Source organism: Stegodyphus dumicola, chromosome 10 (assembly GCF_044657685.1).
Source record: "Stegodyphus dumicola isolate Sdum_Otavi_A_Nest chromosome 10, ASM4465768v1".
Classification (NCBI taxonomy): domain Eukaryota; kingdom Metazoa; phylum Arthropoda; class Arachnida; order Araneae; family Eresidae; genus Stegodyphus; species Stegodyphus dumicola.
Genome location: NC_140777.1, coordinates 185,204,230 through 185,225,407, shown reverse-complemented (window position 1 = coordinate 185,225,407; position 21,178 = coordinate 185,204,230). Strand labels below are relative to the sequence as shown.

Here is a 21,178-nt window from a genome sequence, read left to right as displayed (position 1 = left end):
GAAAAAAAAAAAAAATTTTGGGGGGGGGGGGTACGGTTACTCTTCGTGATTACACAGCAGTCTGTTTTCTCTTAATAGAAATCAGATAATTGCACAAATCCGGATTTGTGCATGCTATTGTTTTCCCCACAAGTGCAGTAATGTTTTCATCTGAAAAAAAAATCAGAATAAGTTTGTCATTGTGTGCAGATTTCAATGGTTAAAATTCAGTCATTTAATGAGTACAACTTGGATATTTTAAATCCTGAATGTGGGAAGAGGGTGTCCATTTGTTGAAATGAATTTCTACAAAACAGGCATTTAAGTTAACATAGTAAAATATCTGATTTATGGTCAAACATATGTAAAAATATGGTTTTTAATTAATTAAAATTAATACAATTAATTAAAAATTAATACAATTAATTAAAAGTGTTCTAATTTTATGTTTTAATGTGTAAATAATTTATATAATTAGTCTCTTTTTATGTACATAATTTTTAAATATTTATGACCTGTGAATAGTTTTATAATGATTATCACAAATGTGAAAACTAGTAGCTAGTGTGAAGCTAGTACAACTGCCTTTTAACATGTTTATGCATAGCACATATAAACACATTTTATGATTTTAGTACCATGTAAATTTTATTTGCACAAAATAATTTATGTAAAAATTAAACGTTGAATTAAAGTAAATTGGAAAATCTGTCATGCCATTAAGTTTATTATTTATCTTACAATATGCTATTTATTTCTGTTATTTTAGTGTGTACAGAACCTCGTATTTCACCTTAGGCTTAGGAACCTACCTCAAAATTGCTATTATTGACCACAATGTTGAGTTTCTGTTGTTTTTTAAAATGAAGGAATGATGAAATAATTTTTTTATTATTAATTGTGTATGTTAATTATTTATATTACCAAAACTTTTATCTTATTTTATTATTTTTATTTTATTGTATTTTTATTGTTAAAAATTGAATTTTTTTTTCAACATAGGGGTTTGCTAAGAAATTTTCTTATGTGAAAAAATGAAATGGTTCATATTTTTTGCTTCAAATATTTATGACCTTTCATAAATAGATTCATAATGGTCCTCACTATTGTGAAAATTAGTAGCATGTTTTAATTGTCTTCTAACATATTTTAATATTTTAAAATTAATACCCTTTTCTTCCTGATGTGAAGTTTGGGTATTCAATGTTTATTACAGAATTTTTTTAGGTTTTTTTTTTTTTTTTTTTCATGGGGAACCTTAAAAATCAGAATAAATTTCCAAATACACTGTTCCAAATTATTAAGATAATCTTGTGTTTAATTTTCACAAGTTTAAAAAATAAAAATTATTCCACATTCACTAGGTTATGTAACTTTATGCAAATTATATTAGAAATTGATCTGTTGCTGTTACAATCTTTGTTATAATGATGGATGTTAATTAATTGCATCCATTTAAAATACAGCAATCAAATACTTTTTTAAATAAGCTGTGTTGGATAATAATCAGCACAATAGAATGAGATCTGAGAAACAGTTAAGATACAAACTGGAATTAAGCTTTACAGTTGAAGTGATTTATAGCTCTGTGTCATCAATTTCCTGGTAGAGAAACTGTTAAAAGAACCAATAAAAAGAATGTCATATAAAAGTATATACACATATAAATTTGTATAAGTGCTGAGTTCTGAAAGGGAACAAAACTGATGACAGCATTTTATCAGCTGCATTTAAATACTGTAAGAATTTAAGGTAAAACATTTTTGACAGAAATAATATTTATATACAGAGTTAGGATAGTTTATTTAGGATAAAAAGAATTTTTACAGAGAAGCTATTGACTTTTACATCGTTAATGCCAACGAGCACGGCTTCACCACAACTATCACTACTAAATAATTTCAGATTTATTATATAACTGCTATACTATTGCCCACAGTTGCACATTCCTTTACTTGGAAAGCAAGCATAAATGTCCCCCCCCCCGCCTCCTTTTTCTTCAGAGAAGGGGGGGAAAAAATCTGAAATGTTTCAGATTTTAAATTACGTCCAAAGGGGCGTTTTTTTAACATTTTGAGTGTTACCTTTATTTGTTAAATATCATGTTCTTTGCACTTAAACCATAAAATTCAGTTCAAGAGCAATATCGCAAAATAATGTTAAATTAAGCATATCTTTAGAATTTCCGATATACACAGTCTCGCGAGCTGGAGATAAAAGTATTTTTTTTCTATATAACGTTGCCATTTCTCGCTTTTAAAGCATTGAGTTTGTAAATCAAAAATTCGTTAAAGTTTTACAAAATGTAAAATCTATAATAAAACAAATTCCAAATTTGGGATTTCAGATGCCCATATTCGCAGTAGGATTTCGTCATTCAAAATTCGATGGCTCTATGTACTATTGTTTTATCACAATGCGAGAAATAGACAATCATTTATGCAGATTTTTCATTATTTAATTTCTTCAAATATAATGCAGGACTCTAACATTTTGTGGCAACAGTTTGAAAAGTGAACCGACGTTTATGAGTCCGACGCAAAATCGCAAAACGAAAACAATAGTCCTTCAGGGACAAAGCCCCTTTGGACTAAAAAACCTTCATTATCATAAAATGAACAATTTTAATGAAGTTATTACAGTCAAAAGTCTTTAATCCGGACTCGTCGGGACTTCGGCTATTCCGGATTATCGATTTTTCCGGATTATAGATCATCAGTTTAAATCTGGTAAGATGGCATGCAGAAATTATAAAATTAAAAATATGAAATCATAATTTATAAAATAATGAGAAATTATGATCTAAAGGGTATCAAAATTTACAAAAAAAGAAGCTTAATATTTATTTGTTTACTTTATTAAACATTTCTTTCAACGCGCACATGCGTACCTTACGCATAGCCGAAATTAGAAAATTGCAACCAGAAAACTATTTGATTTGTATTTGTGATATTTATAATGACGAGGAATTTGATTTAAATCATATCAAAAACGGAGTACATCGAGATTAAATACTTACTACATTTAGTAAGGAATTATAAGCCGAATAAAATAAAAACATCTGCCCTGAAGATAACGATAGTGGTGACAGATCAACTTCCAGTTCATTGCGCGCCGCGACGTCCGCCCCCCCTCCCCCGCACAGAGCAGCGGGAAATTGATAAACAGATTTCGGAACGGTTAGATAAACAAAGGATATACCTTTATCCATTTTTTGTAGCAATTCGTTTTTTGTTTGATGGACATCGAATCATACTTTCGTTTTCTAGATCCTTTGGGAGCTCCAGCATCTTAAATTCTATTTGACATAATCGAAAGTTCAAGCTTACTTTTATAAAGGTGCTCTTACAGTCTGCAAAAAATAATAAGCGGGATCCAATTCGAAGATTAAGGAACAACGCAATCATGAACATTAACTGAAATAGATAATTAGATAATTTTAGCTTATACCGTCCGTTATACATTAAACGTGCATGCAAAAACGTATTCTGCGCTTTCGCAGACGCATATGCACAGTCGTAACTGTCTTGCGCGCACGCGTAAAACGCCTATGAGCATGCGTCAACGCGGCGCATGCACAGAAAGATTTTAGCTTTGAGGTCTGGATTATAGATCATTCCGGATTATGGGTGTCCGAATTAACGACTTTTGACTGTATTATCATGTGATAAGAAACAAGTCTAGTAACTGCCTTATTACTTTAAAATTGTAATAGGAATGACAATGTCCCACATAAAGACTAGATTAAAGTTCATGTACAGGGGACGAGAACTTTGAAGTTAATGCATAATTTTTTACGACCCGTGTTCTGCCTAATTCTCGGGAATAATGATCCAAACTTTACAATACTCTGGGAAAAAAGAGTTATACTAAATAAAAAACTCAAAAACATTTTGTTTCCATCTTAACAGAATAAGAGTATTATAAGCTATTGCAACTGACAACTACATATATCTCTATTTAACTAGTAAAAGAACTTACAAAACAGAACTTGGTAACAGAACTTAGTTGCATATTCATGATTAACTCAAATACAGTGCATATATTAGTAGGTAAATACAGTGCATATAAAAGTAGGCAAAAGAGTTACCATACCAGGCATTTCAGTTACGCAGAATGAAACTGGAGTTGAACTACTTTTGTTTCATGGCTTTAGACATTCAAGTACTGATCCAACCTTAAGAAAAGAAATCCAAGTTCCATCTGCATGCATCATTTGGTCAAAAATAATATTAATTTGTGGTTGCAATGTGCTCGACTTTATGGATGAACTTAGATTTAATATCCAGTATGCAAAAAGGTTAGTTTATGATGACCAAAAGAAGATGGACCTTTTTCAGATTCTTTCAAAATGCATATGAAATTTCTTTAAAATTAATACCTTTTTAAAATAGAATGTGGGACAATTTTAAAACTGATGTGTTTCACTACCTTTGTTATTTGGTAATGCAATTTAGAAGTTATTCATAACTCTTATGAAAAATTACTGTAGTAGAATGTTATAATGTGGATATTTAGTATGAATTCAGATACAAATTTTATTTCTGCAGTTTTAGCTACATTAAAAATGATTTTCTGGTAACTTATTAAATTTAATTTATGCACAAGAATTAAGGCGCTCACAGCTTTCCTTGGTTCTATAAATCAAAATGTGCACTTTTTTTTTTTTTTTTTTTTTTTTTTTTTTTTGCATTTATTGCAAAAATGAAGCACATAGTGAAATTTTAACTTTATAACCTTTCCTGTGGGATCTCTTAGCCAGTGTTTAAAAAAGAAAAAGTTCCGAAGTTCCGAACACTTCTAAAAATGTGTAATGTGAAGAGAGATACTTCAAGGAGTTCTTAAAGTTTCAAGAAATTGCACTTATTTAAAAAACTGATCAGTGAAAGATAAATGTAAAGATATATATATTTTAAGATAAGATAAATATATTAAAAGTTTGATTCTAAAATAAATTTCAGTGGGCTAAATGATGAAAGTGATGAAACTAAGCTTCTAAGCGTTATATTTTGAAGATACCAAGGAGGAAAGAGATAGGTTTGAGATTACTAAAAATTATGACGATGACTATATTTTTAATGACCCTAAGTATTGTGGACTAAGAAAAATAATGATGCTATTCCCCTTGTCCAAGTTCTGATTCCCTGGCCACTAAGGATTTATATATTGTTTGCTCATAGTTTTCAATTTAGATTTCAGAACTAAGAGTAAAGCCATAGCTTTCCATGAAATTCTTTCTAATCTGATTTCTAATCTGAGAAAATTATGCCAAATCTGAAATATTTTCTGATTTATGCAAACATTTAAAACCTGTTTCTGATTTTGAAAAAAGTATAATTTATATGTATTATGATTTTTCAAAGTTGCTGTATTTTTTTATATAGTTTGGCAATGTGGAAGGTGCCTGGGTGCTTAGTGCAACCCTTCCTCCGTCTGTGTACCAATTTTTTTTTGTGTTTTACGTCTAACCTATGTCAGTATGAAATGAACAAAATAAATTATTTTTTCTGTTACAGTATTTTTTAATATTTATTGAAACAAATCTTAGTCCTTGTTCTAAAATTTCGAGGTACTCAAAAATTTCTCATGAGTTTTGGGAAATAGGTTTAATATTAATTCAGAAATTCATTAAAATCGGAAAAGCCAAATTGCTTAACAAAACAGAATCAGTATTTGATAGGGATGTGATATTTTTTAAGCGGAATTATAATATCAGATGGCAGATTTTCAAGAATATTATAAATGTCACTTGTATCTGTACACTTTCTTATTATGTTTAGAAATATTTTGTTGTATATTTTTAATTTCTTTAATTGCTTGCTTTTAATCAATTTTATCATGAATGCTGCATAATTGCATGGGAATGCAGAGTTATTCCAAATGATTTTCTTATTTGAATGTAATTGTGTACATTATTACTTTTTTTTTAGTGTTATTGTTTTCAGTTAAAAATAAAAATCTGCTTGCAGTTATCTCTTGTATAAATATATTCTGAGTTAAATATTTATTTATGTATTTTATTTCAGAACTAATATCATGGATGGTACAACCTATGAAAGCCTTTGTCAATTAAATAATTCTCGTGTATCATTGTTACAATTCTCACCTAAAGGGACTTATTTGTCTACTTGGGAGCCATATTCAGGTATTTTTATCTTTCAGTATTTACTTTAATCACTTAACAAGAATATAAAGATCTACTTAAATAGGATCAATTTTCCTTAACCATGCATGAATGCTCCATAAAAATCTTCCAAAAGACACACCCTGAGCTTTTGGTGCCCAGTAATAAAACCTCTGTTGTCACACATTTGAGGCAACTAACTGTTAAAATCATTGTATGCAAGAGTGCAGTAGAATGATGCAAGTTAAATCTATGCTGACATTAGTGGTTTGGCTAAATTCGAAATGGACTGTAACTCTTAATTAAACTAATTAACAAACTAATCTGTATAATATCATTATCTTTATTTTACTAAATTTGTGAAAGAAACTCAGGATTCACTCACTCTCTGCTTCACCATTGAAGCAAACTCCAAAGAGTAAAAGTAATAACATTCTTTTGTAAACAGTAGGGATGGCAGCGCCATTTGGCTTCAAGGGGATTTAACACTCCCCCTGTATTAAAATCACAAAATTTCAAGAAATTATGCAAACATTCTTAAAACAAAATTAATATACTTATAAACAACATAATACTATTACTATAACTGCAGCTATTACAATACTAGAACAAAATGCAATACATATGCAAAATTATAATTTCAGTTTTCTACAGGAAGAACGACGATCGTTGTGAACGCTCTTTTTAATTCTCCTGATTTTAATAGTTCTTACTTTATTGTCTAACCTGACCTAAATCCATTTGCAGATTGGCAGATAGTTCTCGTTGACGAGTACCCATAGTACCAACAGAAATATTGTGTCCTTCTCTATCATCCACTTGTTTCTCTGCTGCAGAGTTCCTAAATAGTCATTCGACCATTTCTTCCAAATAATCTGAACTACTTTCGTTGTTCTCTGCCACCAGCTGAAACGATTTTCATTTACGCCTATTACCATTGGCTCCGGAATAGCCTGTATCGATCTCCCTATTAAGAAATGACCTGGGGTCAAAACATCGTAACAATCAAAATCATTGGAAATAGGTGTAAGAGGTCTCGAATTTAGTATTTCTTCTACCTGCACAATTATAGTTTCAAACTCCTTATATGTAAAACACAAATTTCTTATCGTTCTCTTTAAGTGATAATTTACGGACTTTACACCGGCTTCCCATAGCCCTCCGAAATGAGGGGACTTGGGAGGTATAAAGTTTCAGTCTATTCTTTTGGACATGAAATATGAGGCCAAAGTTTTATCAGTAAAACTTATTACGTTGTAAAATTTCTTCTGCAGAGAATTTGTTCCCACAAAATTAAGGGGCATTATCAGTGAATATTTTCACACATTTGCCACGTCTGGCCATGAAACACATAAGAGTGGCAATTAAAGCACTAGAAGTTAAATCTGACAAAGGCTCAAGATGAATAGCTCGTGTCACAAAACATATACATACACAAATGTAAATTTTATTAGCACGCCCTTTCTCTGATGCTTGTAAGTTACATAAAAGGGACTGCATAGATCCAAACCTGAAACACTAAATGGGGGTGATCTATTACCTCTCTCATATGGTAAGTTACACATAATCTGTGAAGACAAAATTGGTTTCCATTTAAAGCATGTAACACAAAGATGTACCTTTTTTCGTGCCAAATCTCTACCACCTAATGGCCAGAATTTTAATTGTACTGCATGCAGTAACCCTTGAGGGCCAACATGCAATAATTTTCTGTGCACACTAGAAAAATAAATCTTACTTAGCTTAGAATTTCTCAGAAGGATAGCAGGATATTTCTGAGAAAATGGTAAAGCTTTTTCAAGACGGCCACCAACACGAAATATTCCTTTACGATCAACAAAGGGATGAAATTTTTTTAAGTTACCTGCTATGTCTTTTTTACAAAATAGAACCCTCTGCTCATGCTTAATAAGTGTTTCCTCAGCTATTCTTACCTCTTCTAGTTGAAGAGGGCCTACCTTTCTTGATCCACCTTTCCTGCAATTACAAATAAACCTAAAAATATAAGAAAGAACATTAATAATTTTATAATAATTGTTATTAATATTCAAGAGTTTGTCTAAAACATTAGAGTTCATGTTAATCAACATAGTTCTCTCAGAAATGTCATTAATGTCACTAGAACTTTTGCTTTCTTGCACAAAGGATCCCCTTTCACTTGGTGTTAGGTTCTCAACCTCTGGAACTATTAGTTGTAAATACTTGTAAGGAAGATTCGGCTCTGTCAAAAATTCTGAACAAGTCCACCACTTAGAATTGTTCACTAGAGAAGAGGCACTAACTCCACATGTTAGAAGATCAGCTGGATTGTCCTTGGTTGAACAATAAAACCACGAGTCTGGATTAGTCAACTTCTGAATCTCGTCAATGCGATTTTGAACGAAAGACTTCCATCTTCTGATCGATCCTTTGATCCAATACAGTGTGACTTTAGAATCACTCCAAAAAAAGATATTGGATGAACCTTTATGATCTAGAACTTTTTTAACTTCCGTTCCCAGTCTTGCAGCAATCAGTGCACCCAGCAATTCAAGTCAAGGCAAGGAAACTTTTTTGACAGGTGAAACTCTGCTCTTGGAAGCCAGCAAATTCACAGAAATTTTTTCTCTATTCTGTACTTTTACGTAAACGGCTGCACCATACGACTTTTGGCTTGCGCCAGAAAAAACATGGATCTCTATATTTTTATGACATGAATCCAAAGCAAATCTTGGAACACTAATGTTACTAAGTTCTGAAAGCTCACTGTGCCACTGAGACCACTCGTCTTTCAAATCAGAAGAAAGCTCAGTATCCCATGGTAGTTTACATAACCATAGCTTTTGTAGTAAAAGTAAAGTCCAAGAGGATCATATATTTTTCCAGCTATTTGGAGGATGAAGCGTTTGGTACTTTTCTTTCTCCTCGAAATTTCAGTCAAACAAGAAGTCTCTATACTCAAACTATCTTCCTGAATGTTCCATTAAATTCCTAATACGTTGTGCATCTTTTCATTTGAGCTTAGCGGATGAATGTCAAAATTTTCTTCCCATTTTTTAGCTAAATGATTATCATTCGTTACCCTTTTGCGTGTATTCATCCCAGCTTCACGCATAATTTCCTTTGCTTCCCTTAAAATTTTTAAGGCCTCTGATACATCATCTGCTCCTGTAACAAGATCATCAACATACATATATGTATCAAGAATTTGAAAGGTATCGTAATTCTGGATATGCAGTTCCTATACTTCTGGATATGCAGCTTTATAGTTGCCGCTAACAAAAAGGGACTGGAATTAACACCAAAGAGCACACGCTTAAATCTGTATACCTCTAGCTGATGCTCGGTATTCTGCAAAGGTGTATCAATATTCTTAACAAATAAAAATCTTAACTGCATCTCGATCTTTCTCAGCTAACACGATCTGTAAAAATGACTTTTCGATATCTCGTAAGATTGCAACGTTATTAAGTCTAAAATAGATCAGCAAGTGAAATATATTTTGATTCAGATTAATACCAGGCCACAAACAATCATTCAGGGACAGACTACCTATTTCATGTGAGCTCGCATCAAATACAATACGCATTTTTGTCGTAATGCTTTCTTCTTTATAAACTGCCTGATGGGTCATATAAAAAACTGGCTTGTTTACTGGTTTCTAGGAATTTAATACTCATTCTATTATCCCTTGATTTAGGTACTCTTCTAAAGTTTCTCTATATTTTAGGTATATTGCATTATCATGTTGCATTTTCCTCATCAGGATCTTTATTCTTTTTTCTGCGACACCAAAATTGTCACCTAGATGTTTCCAACTTTTCTCCCAAGGCAGGCTAACAATATACTGACCATCTTTGAAACTAACAGTTTTGTTGAATATTTCTAATGCTTTATCTTAATCATAAGAATTTGGATTATCTCTAATACGAATTGATTCCAAATAAAAAAAAAACTTTTTTAACTGTGCTTCGACATTGTCATAAATTAACCCACAATGCATTAATTGTTTGTCATGTGGTAAATCTTCAATGCTCCCGCTCACTAAATAGCCAAATGCTGAGTTTTGTAGCACTAAATTTGTATTTGGTACATAAATTTGCCCAGATCTTTATCAAATTAAAAAATATTTCAGATCCTAGAAGTAACCGAATTTTACCCGGTTTGTGAAATTCTGGATCAGCTAATGTAACTCCTTGTCGAATCTCAATATTACAGACATCAATTTGTACAGAAGACATCAAATGAGTAATTTTCGGAATTACGAAAAACTCCAGTTTACGACTGTGTGTGTTTTCCCTATTTAAAATAACCGCACTTATTTTTGATTTCACTGTTTTTGAAATTCCAGATCCCAGATAAACATCCTACTGATATGTTTACATTTTCTCTTTGCAAATGAAGCTTCTCATCTAATTCCGATGAACAAAGATGAATCATACTTCCACTGTCAAGCAAAGTTCTGGCTAGAAATATTTCTCCTTCATTTCCCTACGCGATTTCGCAACTGTCTCTATTTTGGGAAATTGAAACTCTTTCTCGCTCACAACACAGTAATGAAATGTGCTTTTTTCTGCATAGCCTACAAGAGTAATTTGAAAAGCAACTTCTCACTCCATGATTTCCAAAACAGCAGAAACATAAGTTGTGCTTTTTAACATAATCGACTCTATCTTTTAAGCTGAATTTTTGAAATTTAGGACACTGAATAATTTATGTTCCACATTACACAGTTTACAAATAAATGCACGTTTCTCAGTCACACATGAAACCATTGAAGAAACCTTTGGCTGACTTACTGGAACTTTTGGTTTAGACATTACTGGAATTGTAGAAGCTTTTAATGTCCTCGCGTGATACTTTAGAAATTCTAATAACTGTGATGTTCGGTATTTTTTCTTTCTTTAAATTCCTTTCCCACCATAACTTAGTATTCTGATCAAGTTTCTGACTAAGAATAAAGGCAAATATAATGGATGAAACCCCATATAATTTTTGTTCTAAACAATCTAACGCTCTTACAACTTCACTTGTAACATCAATTAAATTTAGAATCGCAGAATCTGACTTGTTTTGAATAACGGGAATATTTATAAATCTTTTAAGATGAGCATACACTTGTTCTCTAGGGTTTGAGTATCTTTCTTCAAGAAGAGACCACGATAACTTATAATTATTATTCGTTATAGCCATCATTTGGATAATTCTAAAGGCATCTCCTTTCAGTGCTGATTTTAAATATTGCAATTTTACAGCATCTGATAAATTTGGGTTCTGATCAATACCCGCTTTCCTGAAAATATCGGTAACGAAATCTTGGTAAACGCACAACAGAATTTTCCGAAATTACTGCATTTTCTACTTTATTCTCTTTCACAACGTTCAACAATCTATTATTTATTTCAAATTTTGTATCAATAATGCTACTATTGATTTCATCTTGCTCACTGAAGATTTTTTCGATATTTTCTTCACCACTTAAATTGATAATGGAATCAAAAATATTATCAAATTCCTTTTGCAGATTGTTAAATTTAATTTTTAACAATTCTAAATCACTAACACTTAAATCTGGCTCACAAAGTTTCTTTTGCAAATCCGATAAGATAGTTTTCTGAGTTCTCTTTTTAGTGAGAACATCTTTTAGTTTCGTAGCCATTTTCGCTACACTTATCAATATTAACAAATTATCACACAATGCAAAAGTTAATAATAAACAGATTTTCAAGGGATTTTTACTTACCCCTTTCATTCGGCAATTGGCTATAATCCACAAGCACAAATTCCATTGAAACAAAATGGCAAACTCACTGTTTTAATCTAGATTATTTACTTAGCCGATATCGCTCGGACTCTACAGGACCACTCAAATGGTTCGGCTAAATTCTAAATGACTGTAACTCTTAATTAAACTAATTAACAAACTAATCTGTAATATATCATCATCTTTATTTTACTAAATATCAAGACACTCACTCAGGCTTCCGCACTCGCTCTCTTCTTTGCCATTGAATCAAACTCCAAAGAGTAAAAGTAGTAACATTCCTTTGTAAACAGTAGCAATGGCAGCGCCATCTGGCTTCAAGGTAATTTAACAATTTGCAAAAATGAGATGATTTCATTGTACTGTAGCTGTTGTGAAAGTAAAATTGTTAATATCTAAAGAAGAAGTAGATTATTATGCATTCAAGAAGTAACTGAAGTACTCAGTGTTGTCCAGGTTTTATGCAGAGTGAAGATGCTTCATTTTCTTTCTATTTTGGTTCAAGTTGAATTGTGTAACATTTTAGCTTGAATAAAACATTATAGAATTAATACGATACCACAGTATATCTTTCCCCTCGAAAATCAGCATTTTGAATTTTATCATTCAAATTTACTCACCATTTTCAAAACAAAATGAAAACTGTGTAGAAATATGGGTGTGACTGCATCCTAATTGACTTAATTACCACGAATGGCCTTATGGCATAAAATTGAACTACCTTGTAAAAATTCTTTATAGTTGTATGCCAGTATTGAAAGAAACAATCGGCTGATCTTTGGAATGTGGTAACAGGTAGTTTGGCGGCATTTTGGAGGCGATAAAGGTTACTACCTAGGACTTTGGTAATAATGTGAGAAGTACTCAGTTCCGATTACGCATTATTTTTGTGAGGGAAATGAGAGATCAGGAGATATGTCATGTGACATTAATGGACGAATTACAGTTCTTTAATCAGAAAAATTGGGAAAATATCTGTAGTACTATATTATTTTGTATTAAGCTTCATTGTGTGTTGTGTGAAATAGTGTTGATTAATTTTCGGATTGCATGGCGCTATGTAAAGTGAATTCTAAATTTTTTAATTGTAAATTCTAAAGTTTTTAATAAATAATGTGTTTATCTGATAATAATAAGTTGAGATTGTGTGAAAGGAAGGATATTACAGATAAGTTTGAATGGCGGTGCAAGAAATCTGGTGAAAATGAACATTTTGTGAAACGGAGTGTAAGGAAGGGTACGTGGTTTGCTGAAAGTAGTTTGAGTATGGGTGAAATTTTATTAATTTCTTATTACTGGGTGAATAGACTGCCAGTTGACTACTGGATTTCGGATTTAGAAATTAGCAGTAGTACTGCAGCCGATTGGAACTCTTTCTGTAGGGAAGTGTGCGTGTCACGTAATGAAGATTCTGAAGAAGATTAGGTAAGTTAGTATTTTTAATCATTTGAGGATATTATTTTTATGCATTGTTCTAAATGTAAGGAGTAAATAAATTAATATGGTATTATTGGAAAATTGTTATTAGCAATGATTTAGTTTAAAGTAATTAGGATTGTAATCTAATTTTTATTAATTTAATGTATGTGCTTATTTATATTTTAAGTAGTGTTTTTTAATTTAATTATATTTTAATTTAATGATCGTGATTTTGTGAGTTATATGTTTGTAGTATTTTGGAATACGTTTGAATAGTATACGTTGAGTATTTTCATGCATTTTCGTGAAATTTTTCTAATTTATGAGAAAAAAGCAGTGTACATGGATATAGTGAAGAGTGTGTGCAATGCCATTTTTGTGCAATTCTGGGATGTTCTTTTAAGTAAAAATAAGTCGACGTGTACAGGGTTTAGTTATATTTTAATTAAATGATAGTTATTTTGTGAATTTTATGCTTGTAGCAATTTGGTATACGTTTCAGTTGAAGTAAACGTGCATGGAAATAATTTAAATATTTGACACTAAGTATTTGTAACCATTTTTAATGTTTGCGGTAGAAATTCGTTGGTGACATTTATAATATAATAAATAATTTAGAGGTAAAAGTTTTTGGATATTTTATTTATTTTATACGTGGAAATGTTCATACTTGGAAAGGGTATGTACTTTTTCACGATCAGGTAATTTCATATATGTGATTTTTACCGAGTTTAAAGATTCAGAAAATTTTCCTGCATTTTCGTGCAAATTTTTGTAATTTATGAGAAAATAGCAGCCTAGATGGATAAAGTTAAGAGTGTGTGCAATGCCATTTTTGTGCAATTCTGGGATTTTTTTTTAAGTAAAAATAAGTCGACGTGTAAATGGTTTATGTGTATGTGCTATTCTGAAAAACGCGCAAGGAGTTTGCGATTGTGCACTTTTTCCCAATTTTGCAGTTAATATTTGTCATGATTAAGCAGTTTTGTTTCATAAAATTTCTAGCATAAGTGTAATTCGGCTATTAGATTGTTGGAAAAATTGTTGAGTAAATAAAAAGAAAAGAAACGTCTTTATTTCGTGAAGACAAAATAGCGGCGAAAAAAAAATAGAGGCTTGCTGCAGCAGAGTTGGTCGCCAAATTTTCGCAAAAAAATCGATAAGTTACCATAATCCAAAGATCAACCAAACAATCATCTGAATAGTTTGCTAAGAAATGACTGCGACTTGTTTTGAAAATGAGGTGTAAAAGGTTACCAGTGAGGATATTCCGTTTGGTATCAGTTGTACCATTATTGGCGACTTTATCACCTGCGCTGGCAAAACGGAAAAGTACCAGCAAAAATTAATAAATAATGATTTGCTAGGTTAGCATCAGGGATATGAATTATTCAGTAGGTGTAAAATGAACAATATATGCCAAGTAAAAAAGTTATTTATATTTAAAAAACGGTTGTTGCCGGTCTTTGTCTGGAGTTTGGTTTTTTCCGGATACTGGATGCTAGGGTTTCGGACTTTGTACTATACTAAGTTTAGCAGTATTCTTATGATTCTGCATTGTTATTTATTTATTTTTATTTGTAACTATTTCTTTTTATCTATTTGGTCAGTTAGTATTTAAGACTGCATAATTTATAACTTTGTATACAAAAGTTGTACGAACTCAAAGGGAAAGCATGATTTTAAGTACTCTTGACATGTAATTATGATCGCAACATACATGGTTATTTTTCCATAACCGGGTGAGCACCAAACTTGGTGAATGTTTTTAATTTGGTGCAGTTTTGATTTTCCGGCTGTATGTTTTCCTGTGGCAAACCTAGAGTTTTATTTTGATGCTTGTAAATGAGTGCGAGTTTAGTGTAGCCAGAAGGTTTTTTAAAATTTAATGCTGAAATACTGTGTTTGTTTTTAAAGTTTTACTGTTTAAAGTTTGAAGGAGGTTAAGCTGCTGTTGATGGGAGAATGTTGGATTTCAGATGACATGAAGTTTATAATTTATGCACATTTTCATTTAATTTTGTTTAGTTAATGTTTTCCGGGTCAGTAATTATCATTATTATTTTTTTAGTTTTGTTTCTTGCATGTGGCAATCAAAAGATGTGGAATGTTTAAAGTTTTGAACAAAAGTTGTTTAGTGTGTTGAATTTAAGAACAATAGTAACTTGTATATTTTAGTGAGTTTATGATGCATCCGTTGTTAGTGAATTTGAGAATATTTACGTGGTTGACAGTTTTGAAGTCCAAGGAAAGTCTTATACAATTTATTATTTTATTATTCATTAATTTACCATGAATTGCCATAAATAGGACTATGCTTTTATTTGCGAAGCTGATGGACTTACTCATGGTTTTACTCATCTGGTATTTTATAATCTCATTTTACTATTCTGTTTACATAAAATAACAGAAAATAACAGCGTTTCACTACTGCGAAACTTAAAAATTACTTTTATATTTAAAAATCAAATCTTGGGGCTCTCATAGCCGGGGGGGGAAAACGAAATTTTGAAGGCCAAAATAGTTTGCCGCCAAGTGCGGTAAGCCCCACTTATGGAAGATTTTTTTTTAAGCTGCATATATTATAAACGTAGTGCCTGCTAATTAGGTTAAACACCCAGGTAAAATGATTGTATGATTAAATATATTGAGTGATTGTTCATAAGGCAAACATTTCAGTTTCAGAGATGAATAAAATTATTAGACTCTATTAGTTATAGTCCTATGATATGAAGTAGAACTTAAAATTTTAATTTTTGCATAGTGTTGTACTGAAAATACATAGCTGTCCACTCCATATTGGTTTTTTGTCACATATCGTGGTATAAAGGTTGATCACTGAATCTTCTGGTTTTTATTTTTTTCTCTTTAATATGAAAAATATTTTTCAGCATTAACTAAAATTTATTGAATTAATGAAACTTTAATTGTGGAAATTTCATTTCCCAATCCCTGTTGATTTTCAACATAATTTTTCCCCATTAAATTTTATTTCATCTAAAATATCTATCTATTTCTATATATTTATAAAATTTTATATGATGGTTCAACCAAGGTTTAATCAGTTAATATTTGTATTTTATTTAGTTCCGCATCACTATATGGCACATTAGTGAGTTTATCGACTCAGTAGTACATCCATTAATTATTAATTTAGCACTTTGAGAAATTGAAGCTTTTCTTCTATATTAAATATTTTCTCTGTATAAACACGAAGGGAAATTACGATTTGAAATGAGTCAAACAGGAAAATTTAGAATATCTGGATCAATATTGGTAAATTTTTACATCAGAACTAGGTAAATAACAGTTGGAAGTAGTTAAGTAATGGCATCCCTGCACAGTTTTTTCCGATTTTGAGGTTAACAGCTATGAAAGTAAATAATAATAATAAAATTAAAACTGCTTATGTAATGCACAAAATTTGGCCATGGAAAACTTATCAAACTATGTAACATAAATCACTTTCATACAATAAAGAGAAATGGAAAAGCTGTTGTAAAGTTTTATAAAAATTAAACTATATTAATTAAAAAAACTCAGCTTTAACAGTTCTGTAAATGGAAAATAGAAGCCTCTATACTTAATATTTTTTTTTTAATGTGAAAGTTTTTTTCCCTTAATTTTCATTCCAAAATTACATGGGTACTTATGTATATCCTGTTGACTGTGTAAATTGGCTACCATCGAACCATGCATGCCAAAATTAAATGGAAGACTGCTATGGAATTCTGAAGGAACGGATGCCTGTTAATTTAATAAGCAATCAATATTCCATTGCTTTATTTTTTGCTTCATTTAAAGACTTTCTTTGTTTTCATAAATCTTCATGAGGTCCTTTGATTTTACTCGAAGGTTCTTTTAGGACATATAGTTTATAATCTATATAAATTTCCCAAAGTCAGTTTCAATTTTGTTGGCCATATTCAGATGAACATATTGTGATCATTAATACACACTTTTTTTGCTTGCAGTATCGTATGACTAAAAAAATAATCCACTGTTTGCTGTTTTGTAGAAGTAGATTTCAGATTTTAATAATTTTATTCATGATGCAAGAAAACATGTACCAATTACAGTTAATTTATATCCTTGTTTATAAAAACAGAATGTGATTAATTGAGAACCATTCTTGGTTATGTTAAATGAAAGATGTTATGAGTTGAGTGTGATGTCACTCTTATCCATAATTGCTGCTAAATTCCACTACTTCGCAACAATTTTATGATCTGTGGGATAATATGTAAGTACTCTTACATGTACAACTTTTGTATTTAAGTATTCATGCAGATTAGGAATTTTTTTGCAGAAGGAAAAGAATTATAATTTACAAAAATATTATTATTAGATACATACATATTTTGTTTTAGTATTTATCTCAAAAATTGGTCAATAAACCTAATCAATGAGTTTTTTGTTCTGGTGGAAATTTCATTTTACCACAATTTCTTTTATTAAAGGCAAATTCTCTAAATATAAATTTTAAAATTGAGTTTAAGACAAAAGATATCATTTTTTTTTTTTTTTTTGCATAAAAATCCATTGAAGCATTGAATGTAACAAAAAGAATATATGGAAATGGCTGTATATTATTTGCCAAAATTTCCCCAAGATGTTTGTGCTAATTCATATACCTAAATGTTTTCTGGACTATTTGTATTAGGTGTCAAAAAATTTTAATCACTATATAGAATAATTCTAAGTATAAATTTAAGTTTTATGTATGTTTTAATAAAATGCGTCAACCGACCAAAATTGCCACATTCTAAAATTCTGTGCTGTTTGGTAAATTTCTTAAATTGGAGTCATGGGTTTATGGCCAATAATTCAGGAAATATTTAGCGATGCAGTCCATCTTAATTATCCTATATAATTTCTAATTAAAATTTTTGATTTGGAACTTAACATATTTTCTTAATCCATAAAATTTTCTCATACTTTTTTTTTTTTTTTTAAATTGTGAACAGTTAATGAAAATTTCATTTTTGTATAATATATGCGACTTATAAAATTAAATTTCAGTTAGGAAATTATTGTGGGTTATTTGATCTCTTGAATGGAAATAATATCATTATTTTAATTTTGTGTGGTAAGGAATAGTAGAAATATTGATATTTTAATTTCTAGCTATTCTGTAATTCATCACTGTTTAAGAATTATTTATATGGTTCCGGGATCCTTTCTGTAAGAGGACAATATGCACATAAAAGGTTTAGACACATATATGCAACAACTTGATATTTCCTGTAAGAAAATATACTTTCATGATCAGCTCATATAAGCTGCATTAAAATATTTGTTAATTTAGCTATTTTTGTCAGTAAAAAGTAAAATAGAATCATTGACAGTTCTTACTTTGGAATTAAAAGTATTATATGAGACTAAATGACATATTTAATTTAGCAATGGCTAAGAAGCAATACTGGCATATAGTATTTCTTTCTGTAGACCATTGCTTGATACATATTGTTCTATAATGGAAAAGATGCAGAGGCTGTAACATCTTGCCTTATTCGTTATATTATATTTGTAACTCCTGCATCAAAAGTACAGTCTAAAATAAAAGGTAAGAAATGTATGCAATAAATTATGTGATTTTTATTACAATCTGATTATAATGAAATTTTGTATGTGAATACCTTTCACTCCAACATGCAACCAATTAAATTTTGTCAGCCTGTCTGCACTAATATGTCTCACCAATCTATTCATGCAGAGCATATGTTTCCAGTTGATATAGAGTATGTTATTGGCCTAAAAGAAATAGGATGTTCAGACAGAAGGATCACTTGACATTTAGGTTGGAGCAGTGCTATTATTTAATGATTTTGGTGGAAATAGTTGAACCTTGGCAAAGCACTAAAAAATAGTTGCCAATAAGGGATATGATAAAACTTGAGGACAGAGTGGCTCATGCAGTGATTGATCAATATAGCCCCGTTCACATGCAACACTCTTTCGCACAGTTATGGTTTGCATTAGGGGAAAACGGAGGATATGAAGCAGTTTTGCCTTCAGGACCGGTTCAGATGAACATCATCTTCCATCTCAACCTATAAGCCACTGCGAGCAATGAATGATGTCACAAACGTGAATCAGATTGACGGATTTCTAACGTTTACTTACATCTTTTTTGACATTGTTTACTATCGCTATAGAACGCCATCAGAGTTTAACTCTTTAATTAATTAAAATACACCAAAATTAATTTAAAATGCAATTTATATACGAGACGAAATAATTAAAAGAAGAAAAGAAACCGCATATGCTGCTGAGCGGTTTTAAATAAAATGTTTTTTAACTGCTAAAATTTCAAACTTTGCTTTTTGAAAACATGAATAAAATGACAAATTAATGGCATTAATATTAATTATAAATGTTTTAATATTGATTATAAATGTTTATGTAATGAAATTCAGTAATAAAATTTTAAAAGAAATTTGAAATGATTTAATGACTGTATAGACAGCTTATATTCTTTAAACTGCATTTCTCAGTTTGCATTTTTTTTGATAAATCCTTTTATTTAAAGTCCTAAAACTTGTATAGATATGGCCTAAATCATTTAATATTTTTACCACTTAATTAAAATTATATACTTTGTAGAAGCAAGAATGGGTTTTGCAAAATACTGAAAAGAAAAATTATTTAGTCGAAATGTGATTGAAAACATATTTGTTTCAAAGTTTTTGCATAAAAACATGTTTTTATTTTTTTCTCAGAAACTAATTCATTAATTGCAAAGTCGATCCTTAAAGTTATTAAGGAATTTCTTAATAACTTAAAGGGATTAAGTTAAAATAAGTTAAAGTTATTAAAAAATTCCTTAATAACTTTAAGGATTTGTAAGAGAAGAATTGGACATTGTAAGAGAAGAATGACATTTTAATTTTTAAACTTTTCTTCCAAAACTAAAATTTAAAAACAAAAATACTGGCAAATTTTTTTTTTCTCAGCTTAAAATTATTTTGCCTTACAAAACCATTTAATAACATTCATCAAAGTAGATGAAAGTTCTTAAATAAAAAAATCATTCGAAGGGTACCATGTCCCCTTATCGAATTGAAGCCGATATGGATGTCTTTATTTTATTTTGAATAGTATTTCTGGAATACCCAGCATCAGATAACTTTGTACATATTTACAAATTTCTGTAGTTCGTATGGTTCTATGTAATTTTTTTGAGTGATATATCGCATCCTCAGATATCTACCAATGCGATTGTTTCTCTGACAGTCCAGTAAGCAGTTAGTTGTACATCAGCCATGTTGTTTATTAAAATAAAGGGTATTTTTCTGTTTTGCCGACGCAGGCGATAAAGCCGCCGATAATGATGCAACTGATGCCAAATGGAATATCCTCGCTGGTAACCTTTTACACCTCATTTTCAAAACAAGTTGCAGCCATTTCTTATCAGATTGATTGTTTCTTTCAATACTAGCATACTATTACATAGAATATTTACTAGATAGGTACAGTTTTATGCCCTAAGGCCATTCGTGCTAATAGAATGCAATCACACCACTTACCTTAAGGCAAAAATATAGAAAAGTCAAGGGTTAAATTCATCAGCGAAGTAAAGCACTGCAGTTTTGCATAATTTCTGAAGTTTTACATAAACTATTTGTACGAAATGAAATAATTCTTTCATGTAAACTTTTATTCCAAATTAAGATTTAACTTTAAATTAATGTAGATAATTACTTAGAGAATTAGATTTTTGTAGCGTTGTTTACGTAAGATGAGATTACTTGAAGTCCCGGGATATGAACCGGCGAATCAGGTTGTTGAACCACCAAAGCATAGTAAATTCATAAATTAATGTCTTGTCTTTATTTACTGGCTTTATTTCAAAATTTTAAATAGTTTACGCCTTCAAAATAAAAAATTCTTAGAACTAACATTTGTTAACA

At 30.5% G+C, this 21,178-nt stretch overlaps 1 protein-coding gene across 1 annotated transcript in view; it reads left to right on the top strand.

Moving 5' to 3' along the window:
* Positions 1–21,178, top strand: part of eIF2A (eukaryotic translation initiation factor 2A) — a 101,040-nt gene that overhangs the window by 14,487 nt on the left and 65,375 nt on the right. The window contains exon 4 of the mRNA XM_085825993.1: positions 6,006–6,124. Within this exon, the coding sequence (XP_085682119.1) occupies positions 6,006–6,124 (119 nt within the window). The remainder of the gene's footprint in view (positions 1–6,005; positions 6,125–21,178) is intronic.